Consider the following 18,877-nt stretch of genomic DNA (forward strand, 5'->3'; position numbering starts at 1 on the left):
GGCAAATGCTACATGGCAACAATTTAGTGTGGAAATCTTTTAAGTTCAATTTTATATAATTTCTACTATTTTATGTCGTACTATAAATTTCGATATTTTCAATAGGTACGATGAGCGTCAAAGTAGGTAACCGGTTTTGAACTCTATAGCTTATATGTATATGGTTTTTGACATTAGTCATTATTACATATAAAACTACTAATTTTCCAAACCATTGTAATCCATGTCAAAAGGCGTACAAACTTACTTCTAAATCTTAGGTACATAACATAATTTTTCAAAAAGAAAAACATTGGCACTCTGCCTGAACATGATATCTGTTAGCTTTACGTTAATACTGTTAGATAACTACAATATTTACAATACGTTAAAACAAGCTTTAGTAAAAGTAATTAAAAAACTAAAGTAAAACTATATTAACACTTTAGAAAAGGTTGTTGAGAAAAATCAACTAAATTAGATAAAATTAGGTTATTAGGTATTTCAGGACTCTTCCGGTGAGATATTACATTGTTAGGTTTTAATTCGGTTGGATTACCGAACTGAAAAATCATTAAATTATTAAAGAAACCTTATTGAAAAGAGATAACCAATCCTCGCAAGGCCCACTATACAAAATTTTCCTATTTTTAATTTGAATCTTTATGTATAGTCACAGAATAAATAGTACTAGATACAGAAGACTCACTCTAAGAAAACGCATCTGTCACGATCAGCACAGATATGGCCGCTAGGTCGAACGGATGTAATTTTAGCTACCTGTAGCAAAGCGACGAAATCGCGGAGTGAGCCACGCCTGGTATATTGAATTGGGATGAATTTCGTTTTTTTTTTATTTGTTTGTTTATGAATGGTTCTAATTAGATTGAAACGGAGAGTACAAACAGCAACACTCCAACAGTACATCGGTGGACCTTATTACAATAGGCATAAAGTCCACCGATGTACAGTTAACAGTGTGGGCGATGGACCGATGGTACATTAAAATGTACATTGGGCCTTACGAGGTTAAGCACAGTATTTGTGAAATCGATTGCGTAGATATTATTGAACTTCTACCATTGATTATTACCACCCATTACAATACCATTCAATTCGATGTTCGGTTTTTCTAGGAAACTCCTTTGTAAGTATGTGACGAAACCATTACGTTGATGAATCAGGTGCAACACCATTTCAAATAGACTACAACAATAAAATTGTGCTTCTTTTTCGGCAACAGAACATTTATAAGCCTTACGCTCTATATTTAATGCGACTAACTTAAACCTGATTGACATGATTTTATATTTATTTTCTGTATTCGCCTTAATTTCGAAGTTAATTTGTAATCTCATATGAGTCATATGGAAATGCTTTCTGAAATAAATTAATTTCATTCATTAACCTTTTCAATGAACCAAATTTATATATTTGTATGTACTGTACTATGGCTTCAAAGAAACGCTCTTATCAGAGACCTTTCGCTTTGAACGCTGGAAGCTCTTAATGGCTATTTGTAACCTTATTTTACTTTTAAAATTATTGCCAGCAGACTTCCAACCTGGGATTACTGCCTTAAATAGTATAAATAATTTAAGGTAAAATTATTTGATTACGTTCAACAGAATAATTATAAAGTTAATTATGGCTTATGGCAAACTGTATGAGATAGTTACAGACAAAACTGTTGCTCTCCATTTTTAGTCAATGAAAAAGCACATTTCCCGATCACCCATTTAGATTCCTCGATTTCATCTGCAGCTCGAAACGCCTGTTAGTCCGCACGCCCTTTATGACCGTTCGAACCTCTTTCCTCGTCTCGCTTCGTTTTTCAGTGAGAGTGAAGGATTTTTCCCTCATTATAGCTTGCTTAGCGACGGCCCTGCGGAGCGATGTCGTGCCGGCTAAGGAGGGCTGCGTCACCTCGCGTTTTAAAACTGGCTTAATGACTTTAAGGTCTTTAAGGCCATTAGGTTTGATGCCGTTAGGTTTTTCCCTCGGTTTGTTCGGGACGCTGAAGGGGTTAACGTCGCAGTTCATCTTGAAGCCGAACCTGGTGTATCCGCGCTGGAGGGTGTCCAGTGTGGGCAGCTTGGGCCTGGTGCTGGCGGGGGGGGCGGGGGGCCGGGCGGGCGTGTCGCGCGGCTTCGGTTCGAGGGTCACTGGAAAGGTAAGTGCGGTAAGTAATAGAATAAACGGACTTTTTTCCCTGTCAGCAGAAAGTGCTCGAAAAAGTACATAGATGTAACAAGCTCTTATAGACTAACTGCAAGATACACGTCAAAGTACTTTGACGCAAATTTCTGGCTGTTTGCTCATTTTGGCTGATAGAATTGACTATTATAAGCGATGATTTTGATTGATAAATATTTACCCCCTTATTCACAAACGTTTACTAAAGTTGACAAGCCGATAATAATCGTTTGTCCCTTTCCGACGTATTGGTGTGATGGAAAGGGACAACGATTATTATCGGCTTGTCACCTTTAGTAAACGTTTAAGAATAAGGGGGTAAATCTTTGCCCGAGACAACAACTTTGCCCAAGTTGTTGTTTAACTCCTCGTGCTAAAGATTCCAAAATTGCACGACGACGGTACGAAAAGTGGAATCCAGAGCATTGCGAGGGTTAAACAACCTGAAACACTCGGTAGCACTCATTTTCACACTCACTCTTATAAATAAAAGCATCTTTCTCATCATTGGTTTTTGAAGAATAAATATTGAACTTTTACGAGCTGGTGTGGCGAAAAATAGGTACATTAGATATAAGTGTGTGTCTTGTATCGTCTATTAAGACTAGCACTATGCTTTAAATAAGAGCTGCGACGTCGCATATCTGTGTGTCAGCTCTTAAATAGATACTAGAGCGCCTGATTACTATCACTGGGCTTTGTAATAGGTAAAGATACAAGCAAAGTTGTAGCACGTATAAACGGCAATATCGATAGCTTTGCTGAGAGGGTCGAATGGATTTACCCGAGTTTAAAGTTAAGCGACATACATAGTATACATACATCATACATACATCACTGGCTCAGTGACCCAAAGAGGATCTTGGCCTCTGACACAAGAGAGCGCCATTCTGCCCTATTCTGCGCCACTTCACGCCAGTTGGGTATTCCGAGGGCGGACAGGTCTTTTTGGGCTTCGTCACTCCAGCGGTATCTGGGACGCCCAGACGGACGTTTTCCGCGGAAAACATAGTATAGTATACATACCATCCCCAAAACAATCGGATGCAACTGCCAACAGATTATGTTCAGATATTTATGAGCATCTGGTACGATAGAATAAATGGGTGTCCAAATTGGCGTTCGGCGTAGAATCCACTTGTGATTGTGAGCCGTTCTGGACTGAAGAGCACTTGCTCAAGACTTGTGGAAACACCCTTGTAGACTTCAAGCATTGTAATTGAAGACTTGCATCGATCTCAATTTACATATGTATTTATATATAATTCAAGGTTTATTCAAATATGTAAATATTATTCTATTATAATCTAAACCCAAGAGTAACGAAAACGTTTTATTAAATAACACTTCGGTGCCAAACAAGCATACAGCCTGCCCGATGTTTAGCGGTCAACATAGTCTATGGATACCTACGCAGTCAGCGGATAGTGACGGCCAAATATATCGTGTGCTGTGCTACCATAGAAATAATGATGTGTAACGAGACCACTTTTGTATAGATATATATATAATTATGACGCTGACTGCACATGCGCGTGGCCGATCATTTAAAAACCAATATTATTACGAGCCCCGATGCAAATTATTTCGTCTAGTTCCACGCAACAATTTTGTTTATTTTAATAAATTTTACACATGAACATAAAATAACTCAGTAATGTGAACCATAATAGCAATGTTTAATGTAGTTTATTTTGATCGTATAATAAAATTGCATGAGACTTTTATTGCTGAAAAAAGGACTTTTCAAAAACGTTGTCCAAATCATATTGTCCTCTCCTACAGCACTGCTGCATGCATGGGCTCGAAACAAAATTGTCAGTACATTGGCAGAGCCCTATTGCTTTCCCTAGTAATAGCCCTTTTCACGTATGTTGTAATCCTACCCGTCAATAAAAAAATAAAAAATCATTATTATTTTCTTTCAGTACAAACGGCATTTCTTGTATTTGGATTTAGTTATTGCAGAGTATTACCATATAAAATTAAATTACATTAGTATAAGCATTAAATATTAGTATTTTTTAAACAAAAACATTATTTTTGAACAAACGCGAGAACCTCAAAAAGTGGTCTCACTAGACGAAAACATATGCATCGGGGCTCGTATACTCATTTGTATAGAAAAGTCCACACTATATGAATGGAAAAAATAGTCAGACCATATAACGTCAGTTTGCTTTACGAGTATAGATAGACTAGACGTAGAATTAAGTAGTATTTGGTAAACATAGTAATTAGGAAAGCCGAGCCTTATCAAGAGTTAATTTATTGTTTGGCTTGTTATCAGTGATAGCGCAATATTTTACTTCTCCGGTATAAAAACTGTTTAGATATGGATGGATAGACACGTGAATACGTGTTTGTTGGACAAAAGCTATTGCTGTTTTGAAATTTGAATGATTTTAATAATGTAATTCAGCTACGGTTATTTTTCGTAGAGATCTAGAAGAGTGAAACAGCGATACAGTAATGCATCTGATATCGTCAGATGTCAACTAAAACTCACTAAAAACTGCAGCACATGTTCCGAAACAAGGTTGTATACACCAAAGAGAATTGCTAGTAACAACTAGATTTTTCCTCATTAATTATCCCAGTGGTAACAACCTAATTGTAACCCCGAAATGGCAGCACTACGGTTGCAAGGGCCCACTCTTATTGTTCTAAAGTAAATGACATGAAATTTACCAATGCAGTCACAAGTCATAAATATTCATTACATCTATTGCATCAAGTCGCATGCACCTTTACTAGTTTGATTGACAGACGACTTGTATACCCGTGCATTTGATTGTCCACCTTATTACAAAGAACATAAAGTCTATATTACAAGCATGGTAATATTAAACAATGTGTTTAAATTTTCGACCTTATTCGCTCGTATTAAGGTAGACAATGATATGTATGAAAACAGTCAGTAAATTACAAAAAGTAATTCACCTGTACTGTTTCATCTTGATTTTCTTGACCCAAAAAGAGCTTTGATGAAACATTAGCCCTAATAAATATTGCAACGATATTATGGTCAATCTATATAGCAGATAGAAATGGTTTATGCCTTTGGTAGTGTGTTATCAGTATCATTCCAATAAGTCACCTTATGAATCATAATTATTAATGCCTACGGTAATAACTTAGTATAGTAATATCACGCGAGTGGCGACATCTAGGGACAAATGAGTAAAATAAACAGCACGGAATTAACTATTTTAAATGATGATGAGGAATCAAACAAGGGGCGTCGTGGTGGTTGTGATGGTGGTGATGGGTGGTCTTTGTAGTGTTGTGAACGAGTATGCTTGATTTTAGCACTACACGTTAGTTTTCTTCATTATAAAGAGTTACAGCCGTATTCATAAACAGTTAGAGCATTGATCATCAGTTGCTGATAACCGGATGTCACAAAACGTGATTCATAAACACTTTTTAGCGCTAAACAGTTGATCATCTCTTTATTAAATCCTCGGAAAGTTATGGAGCCGTGGACCCTTCTTTATCTGTTTATTATCCCTAAAATACAAGATGGCGGTCACAAAACAGCTGATTTTGACAAGACAGCATTTCACAAATTAGTGCAAACGTCGATGAGACTTGTATCGTAATTTAGTGATTTGGGTGTTCTTTTTGTTTAAAAAACGTCTAAATTTAATAAATGAGTGGTTTAATATGTGTAAATAAGGAGATAAACCTATACATACATACCTAGATATAGTGCGCAAATAGCGGGAAACCTAGATATTGTGCCTTTGCTAGGAGTTGTTTGCACGATTGTATGTCGCATTCATCAAGATGCAAGCAATTTATGCGATACGAACTGTTATACCATAAGACTAGACTTCTACGACTGGGGCACCGGCGTCGGATAAAGCACCTCACCAACCTATATACCTATCATAAAAGAATGAAAACTACTCCCGGAACTCCTACAGCGCAAAGAAGTGAGTATACCTACTTTTGTTTCATACTCATTACCTGCCATAAAACGTTGATTTATTATAAGATCACGGTATTCTCAAGCTCTAACTAAAAAGTATTAATTGCGCACATATTACATAGCAACCTGTAAGGGCACAGCAATACTGAAGATACTTAATTGAATAATATGGGCAGGTATATAGGTACCTTTGTTGTGGGACATATCATATTCCAATTTGTAGGTGTATTATCATTATCACTATAAAAAACAAACTGTGGTTGGCCTACTTTGGTTGGATTTCTAGGCACTGTTAATGCTGCCGCTGCACTGAATGCTGTGTGGTGCTATTTGCTATGAAAGAAGGGTGTACTCGGTTAATTGGTATTAATGCTAGCATACTTGAGTTCTGTGTTGAAGTCCACACTGAGCAGAGTTAATTTTTTACATTGTGATAGATAAATAAAACAAGTTCATGAGTTTTTAACTGAGATTTTTATTATAACATATCAACATATTTCATGTGTTAATTTAGGGAAATCAAACAACCCACTTAAATAAAACAATTTTATTACATTTGACAATCATTAAACTAGTTAATATTTTTTCTTTATTTCAGTACAACCAACTTCATTTGATGGTGGTGTGCAGGCCGGTTAGATGCCAGAAGAGTGTGGCCTCCGGATTGTGTAGCCAGCTCCGGACAAATAGCTGATGATGGAATACTCACAACCTGAAAAGAACACAGTTTCAATTAATATACTCATTGAATCAACCTATATCATCTTTTATTTTAAGCTTAAGTATAACATCCTAATGGATATGGCAATATGGAATAATTTCCATATTGTTGTGGTAACTATATGGAATAATGGATCTCCATCCAGGCAGAGATTCTGTTGTTGTTTGTCAATACCATAGCTATCTCACAGCAAAACTAAAGAATTACATACATGTCTGTTTTGTTCATACATACTTCTACCTAGCGTACCTACAGACACTGTTTCTTACCGGTAATTGTAGTTTGATAAAATGAAATTATACAATAATAACAAAGTTATGAATTGAAACGCTAATATACTTTTAAACAAATAATTAACCTACAATGGTGTGTTATGATTGATAAGTACCTTATGTAAAAATCATATTGATATCTTTGTTGATTTAAAATTATATAACCTACCAACAGCGACACTCCTGTGAATAATGAACATTTCTGCCTCATTATGAATTGTGCAGTTTGCCTTTTAATGCGGCTATTGGCTGAGATGTTTCACTGCAAACATTGTCATTGTCAAGTTGCATATATAAGCGCTTATCTTTAACTCTGCGCCCTAGGCGAACAAAAAAGGTTTTTAAGATAAATCACCACTTCACTGATAAATTGGTTCCATCGTGTGGTTGGTTAAGTATGTTATTCACTAATTCTAATTATAAACAGCTCCTAACTAGCTTAGTTAGCTCTGCTCTTCTAAAAAACACCGATAGTACGTCAAATTAAAAATGAAGAGGCCATAATTTTTTGGGTGTCGAGGTATGTTCATAAAAATACTACAACATTTTACGTTAAGAAATGAATAACCAAATCTTGCTCACCTGATTTATCTTCACCGATCATTTGATATGAATAGTGTCAATATCGTTTGTGTTTCGCCACCAGAACAAAATGTGTTGGAATCCGTGGTATTACGGTGGCGATGGCGCGCAGGCAGAATTCTTGACTTGAGATGTGCAACTGCCCTCTTTCCCTCATTCCACAATATATTGAAACTATAAGCAATAACACATAGTTTTATCAATATTGCTTGCAAATCTTGCAATGAACTTTACTCGTAACATATCTGATTATCAGACTATGATATAGGTGGTTGCTTACCGAGTTTCGTAAAACTTCCGGCCGTGCAATATTATTTATTTGTTTTTGTGATGCAGAGGCTATTTTAATATATAATAACCCAGAAAACTGGTCAAAATTGTGCATCGTATTGTTCAGGATTTTATGATTTACCGCTAGTGCTGCTGTCAAACTTTTTTTTTTAATTAATGTTCAGCCATATTTTTGTCTATGATGTGCCAAGATGCCAACATAACGGGTCTAATCTGCTTATTAGTTAAGAAACCCCTAATAAACGTTTATAAATCATGGTTCTTATCAACGGCTTATTAAGCCTAAACAGTGGATTAGCTAATAAGCTGATCATTCCTCATTTAAGGATTTTTTATGAATACGGCTGTAAGTATATAATACATTACAACATGTATGGTCATATTGCAAAAAAGTGCAACCGTGTGCCGTATAGACAGAGGTAAGGGTGCCGGGAGTCATGCAACATATTGTAGCCGTAGAAGGCGATAAATCCGTACAATCGGCATCAAATATATGATGGCCATGTGGCCAAATATATTGGGACACATTTCCTATGGTAACAACATCATGCATTTTATTTATTTATTGAAAATCCTTATTGCCAAGACATAAAATTCACCAATGGTAAGTTATCCCTTTGACCGCCTAAGGGCCAGTTGCACCAACCATATTTAACAGACTGATCAACATCAGCCGGCGCGCCACTATGAAACTTTTCATACATATAAATTTAGCGAACTCTTTAACGATACGAACAGTTTGGTGCAACCGACCCTAAGATGTCAACTGATATGCGCCGCTACTGGCCAATATCAACCTTCGCGCATTCTAACCAGGTCCACGAAGACGTACCGCGCACGTTAGTAGCACGGTTAAAGCTCGTCACAGACGGAGCGATAATATATCGGCAAATATCTACATATATAAGTATATGTTTTTACTACATATCTATTTGCGAGTTCCTGTAATTGGCTCTATATATCTATTTAAGATTCCATTGTCATTTAGTTAGCTGTTGGATCTCCTTATGTAAATAAATAAATAAATATATATATCTTAGAGTATCGCTAAAGCACCACACACGCCAACGATACCAAAATATACCCTCTCTGTGTAGTGTGCAGCACCTACATGGCGAGAGAGACGAAATTTACCGAGCGATATATCGCAAGGCATCTGCAGATGCTTTGCTATAAGATATAATACCAATATATATATTACAGCTTCGTGTGTGGACTCTGTCAAATAGTACGTAAAGGAATTCGGCAGATACCGTATCTTACGGTATCTGCCGATATAAATTATCGCTCCGTCTGTGATGAGCTTAAGTGTTGTTGTTAGAAAAACACTTTCAATACGCGTATGTACTAACCTCTAGGACTGCTTCTTTCAAGTACAGCCACACTGCCAGTAGGCACCAGTAACTGCTTGGCCCGCTTGGCCTTCCTCTGCTGGCACTCGTCGAGCGACTCCATGCGCTCGAAGCGGCGCGCGTGCAGGGCGGCGAAGTTCGGCAGCTTGGTGGCCTTCACCTCGGACCTCGGTGTGGCGGGCTTGGACGGGGTTGACGCGTTTGATAGTTTTGCTGAAATCAACGAGGGTTTTTGGGTGATTTTAGATGTTATTGTGACAAGATAAACAAAAATATAGTTCATATAAGAAAATAGGGGATAATGGTTAAAAAAGAGACAATGAGTTTAGGGTGTAAGGCTACTAATCACCACATTTTTTCTTTCTCTGATAGACATATTATTATACCCTGTGACCGTGAGTGTGACCATACCAATGAAATGTACATATAGGTATATAAATACTTTGATAGTCTATCATTCTCTCAAAAAGCTGGCCCAAGATAAACGGGACGGGGTTCTACTTCCAAAACTGATTTACGCTTAGGTACGAGAGTGACTCTATGTTCCCACAATATATTAAGCCAGTTGGGGCAAAACTTCCTAGAGTTGCAGCTATTTATACCAATTATACAGTAGTCACATTCCATATTTTACTGACTGTTAAAATCCATTTGAATCTGTATCGACGAATAAACTGTACAGAAGGTTCAAATTCCTTTGGGTCAGTACAAAGGGTAAGTACAAAAGGGTGAGTGTACTTACCCATAGCGCTATTAGTACGCGCTCGGGCCGCGGGCAGGGACCTCTCGGTGTTGAGACGAGTTCGTTTAGCGGAGGCCTGCTCCCCGTCTGTATGTGTGAACGAACGCTTGCGGCCCAGCCGTGTTGGTACTGAAGACAGCACAGAATCTGGAAATTAATTAATAGTAATGTAATTATTTAACATAGAGATCTCCCTTTACCCAATTAGAACTAGAATGTGAGTGTGAGAGTGTTAAATGAGGTCCTAAACTTTAGACTACTGTCTTTACAAAGGTTACCAAGATGCATAAAGGAATCTGAAGATGAGTTTTGTATAATTAATACATAGTAAGAATAGAACGAGAAATTTTGAATCCAGTTCAAGATACTTAAATAAGAAATATAAAAATTAATTACCACTTTCTTCAAAAACAAAGCTCTTATTGGAACCCTTCAGGTTGGACTTTATGATCTTGCTCTTCCTCTGCGTGGCTAAACCCGGGCTATTAACAGGGCTGCAGAACATAACGCGCGTAGCCCGAGTAGGCACCTCCGCGAGCGACGACCGGCGGCTCGGCTTCTCTATAGAATGTGTCTGGTTTAGGGTCCTCTTTGTCTGTGATCCCTTCCTATCCGAATGGTAAGGCGTGCAGCCCGCTGCAGGCAAAGTTTGTCGCTTGTTGGGTGTCTTCGGAGACATGCACGGACTGTCTTTGGTGAAAGTGCCTTCCCGTTTCAATGGTGTCGTAGATTTTGACTTGGTTTCTGGAGTTTTGTTCTCCTTTAGTGAACTTTCTAGAACGCTTACTCTTGATTCCTCCATAGAGCTCTCTATCAAGACCGGTGTAGTGTTCAGGATGTTTTCAGTTTTGGAGTCATCATCGGTGATGTTGATTTTTGAATTGTCATCAGATTTGTCAAGTGTGACTATTGAGGAGTTAGTGGCGTCATCAGAGGTTATGAGAGATGATTTTGAACCCAAGCTTGGTTTCTGAGTGGTTTTGTCAAATGTTGAGTCAAGTTTGCTTTCTTTGTCATATGTGGAGTCAAGAGATTTTTGTTTGGTTGGCTCAGGTTTAGGAGATAATTCAAAGGTGCCATTTAAAGCTGCAACCGTTTCAGATCCACTTCCAGATATTCGGGGAGATCTCCTAATCTCAAAACTTAAATTTAATATTTTACTTGTCTGATCATCATTAGTCAGTTCTTTATTGTCAGATTTATTATTCTTTTTACCTTTAACATCTGTTTCCATGTCATCTTTTTCAAAAGTAGTATTAAGTAATACTTCAGATGTCTTAGGAACATCTAAATTAGTTGATGTATTTATAACCACAGGGCCAATGTTTTCTTCCATCACATTGGATTTTCTTTTCTTTTTACTAGAACCCTCCTTTGCAGGTTCCTTTTCAAATGTGGCATTTAAATCCACTTTCTCAGCAGTAGCAGTAGTTTCGCAGCAGCTTTGCATGATATCTTTGTCAGGCACTATCTTCAAACTAGACCTTCTGCGCTTGCTGGCTCTGACGGTCAATATTTCAGCTACTTTTGTTGCGTCTACTTCATCCACCTCCATTGTCTTAGTTGAAGTATTGTGTTCAGAAACCCTCTTAGTGCTTGACTTTCTCTTGGCACTTGCTTTTTCTACAGGGAGTGTCTCAGTGTCACCTGGTTGTTTACCAACACTGTTGTTAAGCAAGGGAGTAACATGCTTGTGTAGGGGGCTGCCAGCAGCACTGTGGAAGGAGTCTGTGGACACATTGCTGTCATTCTTCTTCTTTACACTCAACTCTTCCGGCTCAACCAATAAATTAGATTGTGAGCTCTTTTTTTTCTTATTCTTCTTCTTTTTCCCAGCTTTAACCTTATTTTCTTTGTCATTAACTTCAGGTTGGTCTTTCTTTGATTTCTTTTTGTTTTTCTTGACTTTAGTCTTAGTATTGGTGACGGTAGCAACTTCAAGGGATTCCTCATTTACAGGAATGTCCGGCACGTCGTCTGCGGCGGTTTCAGAGAACTTTTTAGTGCGTCGAGTTGATCTGACCTGTTTCATAGTAGTGATGGCAGTGTCCACATCTTCGGTAGCCGCGTTTTGCTCCTTGAGCGTTTGCCGCCGCAAGGCGCGGACAGATTTGACTTGTACCCCGTCTTCCAGCGAATTCAAATTGGCAGTATCCTCTTCTGAGGGGAAACTTACATAATTCTGGCGTTTCTTAGTAGTTTTCCCTTCGTGACTTTCACTGTTTTCTACAACACGTTTGCTTCGCGTCTTTCTGTCACTTTTTAAAGTAATTTCAGGTTCAATATTCTCAATGGAGGCATTGTGAAGCCCTGAAAAAGTAATAGAACATTAAAATTATTAACGTCACAAAATCTTAAACAATAGTAACGAATTTGATTTTACTGTATACAATACTTACTCTTGCCAGATCTGGTAGACATATTTAATACTTTGTTTTCAAGTATTGCGTATTATTTTCTGTGCACATCAATATTTGTTTGTAATCCGTTTTATAACGATTTCATTTCAAACCACAACTTGATGTTTGACAGCTGTATGTTGGCAGTACTTGCTGTCAACTTGCAACACGGTGTTCACACGATGCTATTAACTTGCTGACAGGTCGATAAGTTGCATTCACATTCACACGACCATACATAACTTTTATAGCTCCAGTAAAAAATAATTTTACATGCAACACGACTCATAAAATTCTTTAAGTCTTTTGTATTAAAAATATTTTCCGATTATCAAATTAATGAGTTTTAAAATAATATTATTCCAGTTCGAATAGTTCGATCAAAACGCAACGAACCGAAACATTCGTTAACGGAACCGAACGCACGTTCAGTCAACCGTTCTGGCTAGCCGTTTTATAGTATTTCTTTATTTATTGACCAAACAAATAAAGTTTCACAGTGAACTGTATAAGAAGTTGTGTGTGGATGTTTACTAATTTATGAAGTACAATGTTTATTCACTTTAGTGTGGGCTACGATTTATGATAATGACTTGGTAACGAGCGTTAAGTTTTACGTCAAATTAACCTATGACTCAATACCGAGAATAAACAATGGAAACTCGGTGCTTCGGGTGGCTATGTATACTAGTGGTCGTGTTGTGCCTGCGCGTCGGCGTGGGCGACCGCGGCGACTACATCGGCTGCTACCGGCTGAGGGTGGACGACATCCTCAACACCCACACCGGGCAGTCCGTGGACGTGTGCCTGTCGGCCTGCGAGCAGGTCTACTACAAGTACGCGCTCATCGGCAACGAGTCCACCTGCTACTGCAGCAACAACCCCGGCACCTTCAAACTCCCCTTAGATTCCTGTGACTCGCCGTGCCCTAAAAACGAGACTCAGAAATGCGGGGGTGTCAATGCTGCGAGCGTGTACGATACCGAGGTGGTCGCGCCCGGCCCGCCGGAGCCCGTCAACGTCACCAGGGTCACCGAGACCACTGTTAGAATAACTTGGAAACAGCCTGACGCCCATTCTGATATTACAGGGTATGTTATAAAAGCTGATGTTGTGACAACTTATGCTGAAAATCCTTCCAGCTCTCCAGAATGGAGGGTACCTAACAATACATTCAGTTTGGAACTACCTAACTTATATCCTGGCTCGAGCTACATTATCAGCGTGGCGGGAGTGAATGATGATGATGAGGGCCCTCCAGCTACAACCAGAGCAGAAACTATAATTGGAACACCAGATCCAAGTCCCCCTGATATAATAGTTAAAGAAAGACGAGGTGACCAGATGTTGGTGCATATTCCTGAAGCTAAAAATGTAAACGGGCCAGTCTCCATGTACAGAGTGGTGGTGTCTATTGAACTGTACCAGCAGGGGTTCCTTGTTGATAACCTCGGCAACTACTCCTATGCCCAGAGCATGGACCTCCCTTACTACATCACAGCAGAGTTGGACCCTGATGATATTAAAGCTGATTTTGTTATAGGGGATGGACATACTTATAATGGCTTTCAGAATGTCCCATTGCTATTGGTCAGTGATATTGATGTATCTCTCGGCATAGTAAGTGAGAAAAATCATGTCAGAAAAATTAGGTATGCTGAGTCTACCAAGAAAATAATATTGAACATAAATGAGCCAGAAGATGTCAACCCAATGGTGGTGGCCTTAGGGGCCGGTATTGCTATTGGGGTAGTCCTCTTGCTAATCGGAGTAGGTATGATCATAGTTTTAAGAAAAAGAATTCATTTGGTTAGAATGCAGAGAGGCTCACAGTCAATGCCGCTTAGTCTCAGTGAGCCTTGTATTGAAATAGAAAACTCTGGCTTTTTACAAGATGACATTGAGAAAATAGACTACTATGGAAACTTAAAAAGAAAATTATGGAACATACCGAGGAATCTCATTGATATAGATATTTCTTGTATTGTTGGTTTGGGGAGCTACGGGAAGTTCACAAAGGCTAAAGTCCAACAGCACGGAGGACAGACTTCAGGGCTGGTGCAGGTCATCAGCGACAGGGAGATGGAGAAGCCTGACAAGAAGCTTATGCTACAGGAGCTGGACCTCCTCATCAAGACTAGTGAACATGAAAATGTAATCTCCCTTATTGGCATTAGTGAAACTAGCACCACATTGTTTGTTGTACTCCAAGATAGTAAATACACTTTAAAGGAGATGCTTTTACAAAGCAGACAGAGGGATTTGCAGAACAATAAATTCTGCCTCATCACTGAGAATAAACTGCTTCAGCTTTGTGCCGATATTGCAGCAGGGATGGAGTACCTCCACACCAAGTCAGTGACGCACAAACGTCTAAGCTGTCGTAATATTGTTATCGGCGAATCTGGAGCCGCGAAAGTGTCTGGCTTTGGTTTATCACACATCAGGCCACTACATGAAACCCCAGACTACACTAGATGGACAGCGTGCGAGATGTTACGACAGACGAGATTTAACCCTAAAGCAGATGTGTGGTCGTTTGGGTGCCTTATGTGGGAAGCGCTAACTTTAGGCGCGACGCTATATGCAAGCACGCCGAACAAAGATGTCGCTCCTCGAGTGTTGCGCGGTATGCGCGCGAGCCAGCCGTCATACGTCGGCGACGAACTGTTCCACCTGTGCCTGCAGTGCTGGCAGGTGGACCCCGACGAGCGGCCCACCTTCTCGTCGTTGCTGGACGAGCTCCTGCCGCTCTCGGAGGCCGCCGGAACTCGTAGTCTCAGCTTCACACACTATAACGGATTCGAATACGAACCACACGTGCCACAGTACGAAATCGCTTAGAATTTCTGCAATATTCACAACAACACTCACCAGCTAACCAGTTTAGGTCTGATCTCTGATTACGAATAGTTGTTACGAATCTCGAGGTCAAAGCTAGTATATTAGAAATAGTAGATATGATATGTAAATTCGTCGGCCTAAGTCGCAAACCTCGGAACTCCTCCGGGGGAGTTATGGGGTTTGCGACTATAAGTATTGTTGTCCAAGGTAGCAATTACTAATTTCCTTGAAATGGAGTTACGAGGTTTGCGACTTAGGCCGACGGTATGCTATGCATTAGGTAGCTGTTGTGACTTAAGAATCTCATTAGATTCTCAAATTGTAGGACAATATTTATGTAGGCAACTTTGTATCCAAAGATTTAAGACAGCTTTAGGCAGTTAGCTTCTTCACTATTGTCTATTATTTGTGTAATGAAAGTGACCTTATCTTTCTTACTGAGTAATTTGAGAGGAACAGTATGGCAGCAGTATTCTGACATGACATGAGAATCTATATTTGTTACCTTTAAGCTTAGATTAAGCAACTCATTAACCACAATGGAAAAACCTTGCATTATAGTTAAGTACCTTATAGGCACAAAAAAATATTTATGATAATGATTATCATTACTATTTCGCAGGAAGTCTTCTTTTTCATGAGGATAAAATATCACACGTAAATTGTGTTGTATGTGATGGAACCACAAGAATCTCGTATAAATAAAATAAAATACTTAATTTTGCTCTCAATTGGTTTATTAAGATTAACATGTGATGTGTACTATGTACTCATATGATGGCCTGTAATTGTTAGTTATGCATATGTATTCAGTTTTAACAGAATTCAATAATTTAGATGTTTAGGAAATAGGTTTATAAAAGTATTGGCGACATTGACAAAATTTAAGTATAAAATAAATGTTTACTGATATTTTTTGTCTCAGTCAGATATTTTTTGTGTCGCAGTGACGATGACGGCCAAAGTGACCATGTATATATTTGATTCTATATATTTAGCCACTTTCACCTTCACTATCTGATGTACATCTGTATTGTATTGTAGCACGGCGCCAGGTTTCCGCAACTTGACGTCTGAATTGCGCGAGCTGTATATCTGTACCTTTTCTATTGAATTTCTTATTTGGACACAATTTGGCGACTGAATGTCGATAAATCGGTGTAAAAGCGATAGGGGTCTATTTATAGCCATTTTAGGCACTGGTTCGTCAATAACCATTGTATTGGGTCGCGTGTCGCGTGCTACCCACGCAATGAATCAAACAATATTTATGAAACGATTTTTTTTAATAAAAGTAAAATAGATTGTCTCACTGAAAAGGTACATTTGTGCGGTTATGCTTATGTCGCATATCGTTAGCGTCTATCACACTTACGTTAACACCCTTTTCTTAAGAACCACAAATGTATGTACTTATAGGTATACATGCCTATAATGTGTATGTAGATATAGTAGAATGAAGTCAATTGTTGTCATTGTGTACAGCATGTAGTTATTTACTAAGTGTTATCTAACAATAAGGTACAGTCAACAGTAAAAAAATGGGTGTAGACAACTTACTCAAAAATATGTATATGTATGTAATATGTGTATGTTCTTAATTCACTGACATAAGAGTTATGGGACATATTTTTGAAATGATTTGTACACCCATATTTTTACCCATATGCTGGTATTATTAGCACTGTAATAATAACTGTACTTAGATTAAGGTTGTGTATTTATTTACATCATTATTTGTATATAATGCTCGTATATTTATATCTTTTATCAGAGAGAATAGACAGAATAGTAAATAAAAAGACTGCCGATCTCCATACAAAGTAGAGTTCTTTAGTATTGTTATAGATGGCATCACATTGGTGAGGTCCCCATATCCTATTTGGCGCTTTTACCTTTCTTTAACATAATGCCATCTAACTAGATGGCGTTACGGTGTTAAATCGCGGTTAAGGTGGCTTATAAATTATGGGATACCATAAGTGGCGCCATCTACAATAATGGCGAGGAATTGGATTTTATATGCTGGCCAAGCGCAGGAGCAGGAGCACCAGGACAACATCTCGCCCGCGAATTTGACTACCCATTAGGTACTTAGTAAAAGATGGGTAGTCTATCTCGCGCGCGATATACTTGATGCGCCGCATTTGTGCTAGGCCTAATGGACGATTCAGTCAATTAAATTATTTACTTATTTTACATTCCATCCATTGTTAAATTTAGATCTCAATCGTTTTACTTTTCTCGATGTCTGCTAAGCTCAAGAGCAATACGGCACATATTTTGTACTTTTTTTTATATACACTTTATTAAACGCGTAATTTATTAATAACTCGGAAGTTTCTATTTTTTTCCTATCATACTGAAACTATAAATTGTTATTGCCATGGCCTAATTACTTACATATCATTTTTCATTGCACCAGCTCGTAAAGGAGTAGTAATGTTTTATAGATAATATTTTCCTTGAGTTGTAGTGGTGAAAATTTTTGTGTAAATTGCGGCAGCAAAGTTTCATTAACCCTCGCAACGATCAAGATTCCACTTTTCGAACCTCGACGCTAGTTGTTCAATTTTGTAATCTTCGCTAGCTCGGGTGCTCGGGTACTTATTATATTAATACACGGTGTAACATGAGGAAACCGAATAATTTTAACAGCGTATTCCTGATCATATTTACAGACAAAAATGTCCTATAAACTTTTTTGAAATTCGCCTATTGTTTCAGAGATAATTAAAAAAAAAACAAGTTTTTATTGTTACATAGTGTAAAAGGCCTTTTTGATGGTGATGTTGCTGCTATGGGACGTAGTCTAAATATCCTTATTGATAGATGTCAAAAAGTAGCTTTTACGAAAAAAAATGTAAAAGTAAATTTTAAGTGACAAGTTTACCAATAACATTTAGTTTTTATGTATAGATACATTAAAAAAAAACAAAAAAAAATTTTTTTGGCGGAATTCACCTAAACTCATTACATTTTTTACTTCTTTTGACCTCGGAAATGCGTGGTTAAAATTATTCGGTTTCCTCATGTTACACCGTGTATTAGCGCGAGTTATACAACAACTTAGCCCCCTTGTAAAACCAATAATAACTATTATGGCAGTTGACTTCTCTTAACGAAATCGATAGATTCTGGCGTTATGTTATAAAACTTATAAACTGAAGTCATGACATGAATACACCTGCCTACAATGAAAATCTGGAGACCTCGAGAATGACGCGTCTTTTGTAACAATGACGAGGAAAATGACTTTCCGTGAAGACCTGTGGTTACCTACTTCATTTTTTCCTGATCATTACTAACAGCAGCACTGACCATCGGTGAACCTTGTGTCTTTGCTTTAAGGTTTAACTGTACGAGTAGGTACACAATAACAATACAAATGCGCTATACGGTTCGCAACTAAAGCACCTACCGAAATAATATGCCTCTTCCTCGAGTTCAAAATGACTTCTCGTGACTCATCGACCATCGTACTTCAGTTAGTACTTACGTCACCTTACGTTACAATCAGAGTATACGCGAATACTACGAAACAAAAATCCGGCGAATCGGG

The 18,877-nt window shown here is 38.2% G+C and overlaps 3 protein-coding genes and 1 long non-coding RNA gene across 4 annotated transcripts in view; 2 read left to right on the forward strand and 2 right to left on the reverse strand.

The window, feature by feature from the left end:
- Positions 1-202: 202 nt before the first annotated feature.
- Positions 203-12,613, reverse strand: LOC134673456 (uncharacterized). The gene is made up of 5 exons (XM_063531445.1): positions 12,472-12,613; positions 10,469-12,382; positions 10,073-10,219; positions 9,331-9,543; positions 203-2,144 (listed from the first exon to the last, which is right to left on the reverse strand). The coding sequence occupies exons 1-5, from the start codon at positions 12,491-12,493 to the stop codon at positions 1,711-1,713; spliced, it is 2,730 nt and encodes a 909-aa protein (XP_063387515.1). The 5' UTR covers positions 12,494-12,613; the 3' UTR covers positions 203-1,710.
- LOC134673469 (uncharacterized) lies at positions 5,531-6,866 on the forward strand. Its single transcript, XR_010099487.1, has 2 exons — positions 5,531-6,116; positions 6,711-6,866. It is a non-coding gene; the product is annotated as an uncharacterized LOC134673469 (long non-coding RNA).
- Positions 6,381-18,877, reverse strand: part of LOC134673460 (protein YIF1B) — a 117,982-nt gene continuing 105,485 nt past the window's right edge. Inside the window, exon 8 of the transcript XR_010099484.1 lies at positions 6,381-6,394. The gene's annotated coding sequence lies outside the window, so the exon portion shown is untranslated. The remainder of the gene's footprint in view (positions 6,395-18,877) is intronic.
- Positions 12,893-17,647, forward strand: LOC134673451 (putative inactive tyrosine-protein kinase Wsck). The gene has a single exon (XM_063531441.1). It carries the CDS (start codon positions 13,126-13,128, stop codon positions 15,313-15,315), a length of 2,190 nt encoding a protein of 729 aa, XP_063387511.1. The 5' UTR covers positions 12,893-13,125; the 3' UTR covers positions 15,316-17,647.

The sequence above is a fragment of the Cydia fagiglandana genome, chromosome 18, assembly GCF_963556715.1.
Source record: "Cydia fagiglandana chromosome 18, ilCydFagi1.1, whole genome shotgun sequence".
NCBI lineage: Eukaryota > Metazoa > Arthropoda > Insecta > Lepidoptera > Tortricidae > Cydia > Cydia fagiglandana.

What these genes read in the sequence shown, in the direction of transcription:
- LOC134673456 (XM_063531445.1), bottom strand. Translation starts at nt 12,493, where the DNA reads ATGTCTACCAGATCTGGCAAGA. An exon ending in GCGTACTAATAGCGCTATGG is followed by an intron (nt 9,544 to 10,072) that starts GTAAGTACACTC and finishes CGTTGATTTCAG; the next exon opens with CAAAACTATCAAACGCGTCA. An exon ending in TGAAAGAAGCAGTCCTAGAG is followed by an intron (nt 2,145 to 9,330) that starts GTTAGTACATAC and finishes TTACCTTTCCAG; the next exon opens with TGACCCTCGAACCGAAGCCG.
- LOC134673451 (XM_063531441.1), top strand. Translation starts at nt 13,126, where the DNA reads ATGGAAACTCGGTGCTTCGGGTGGCTATGTATACTAGTGGTCGTGTTG.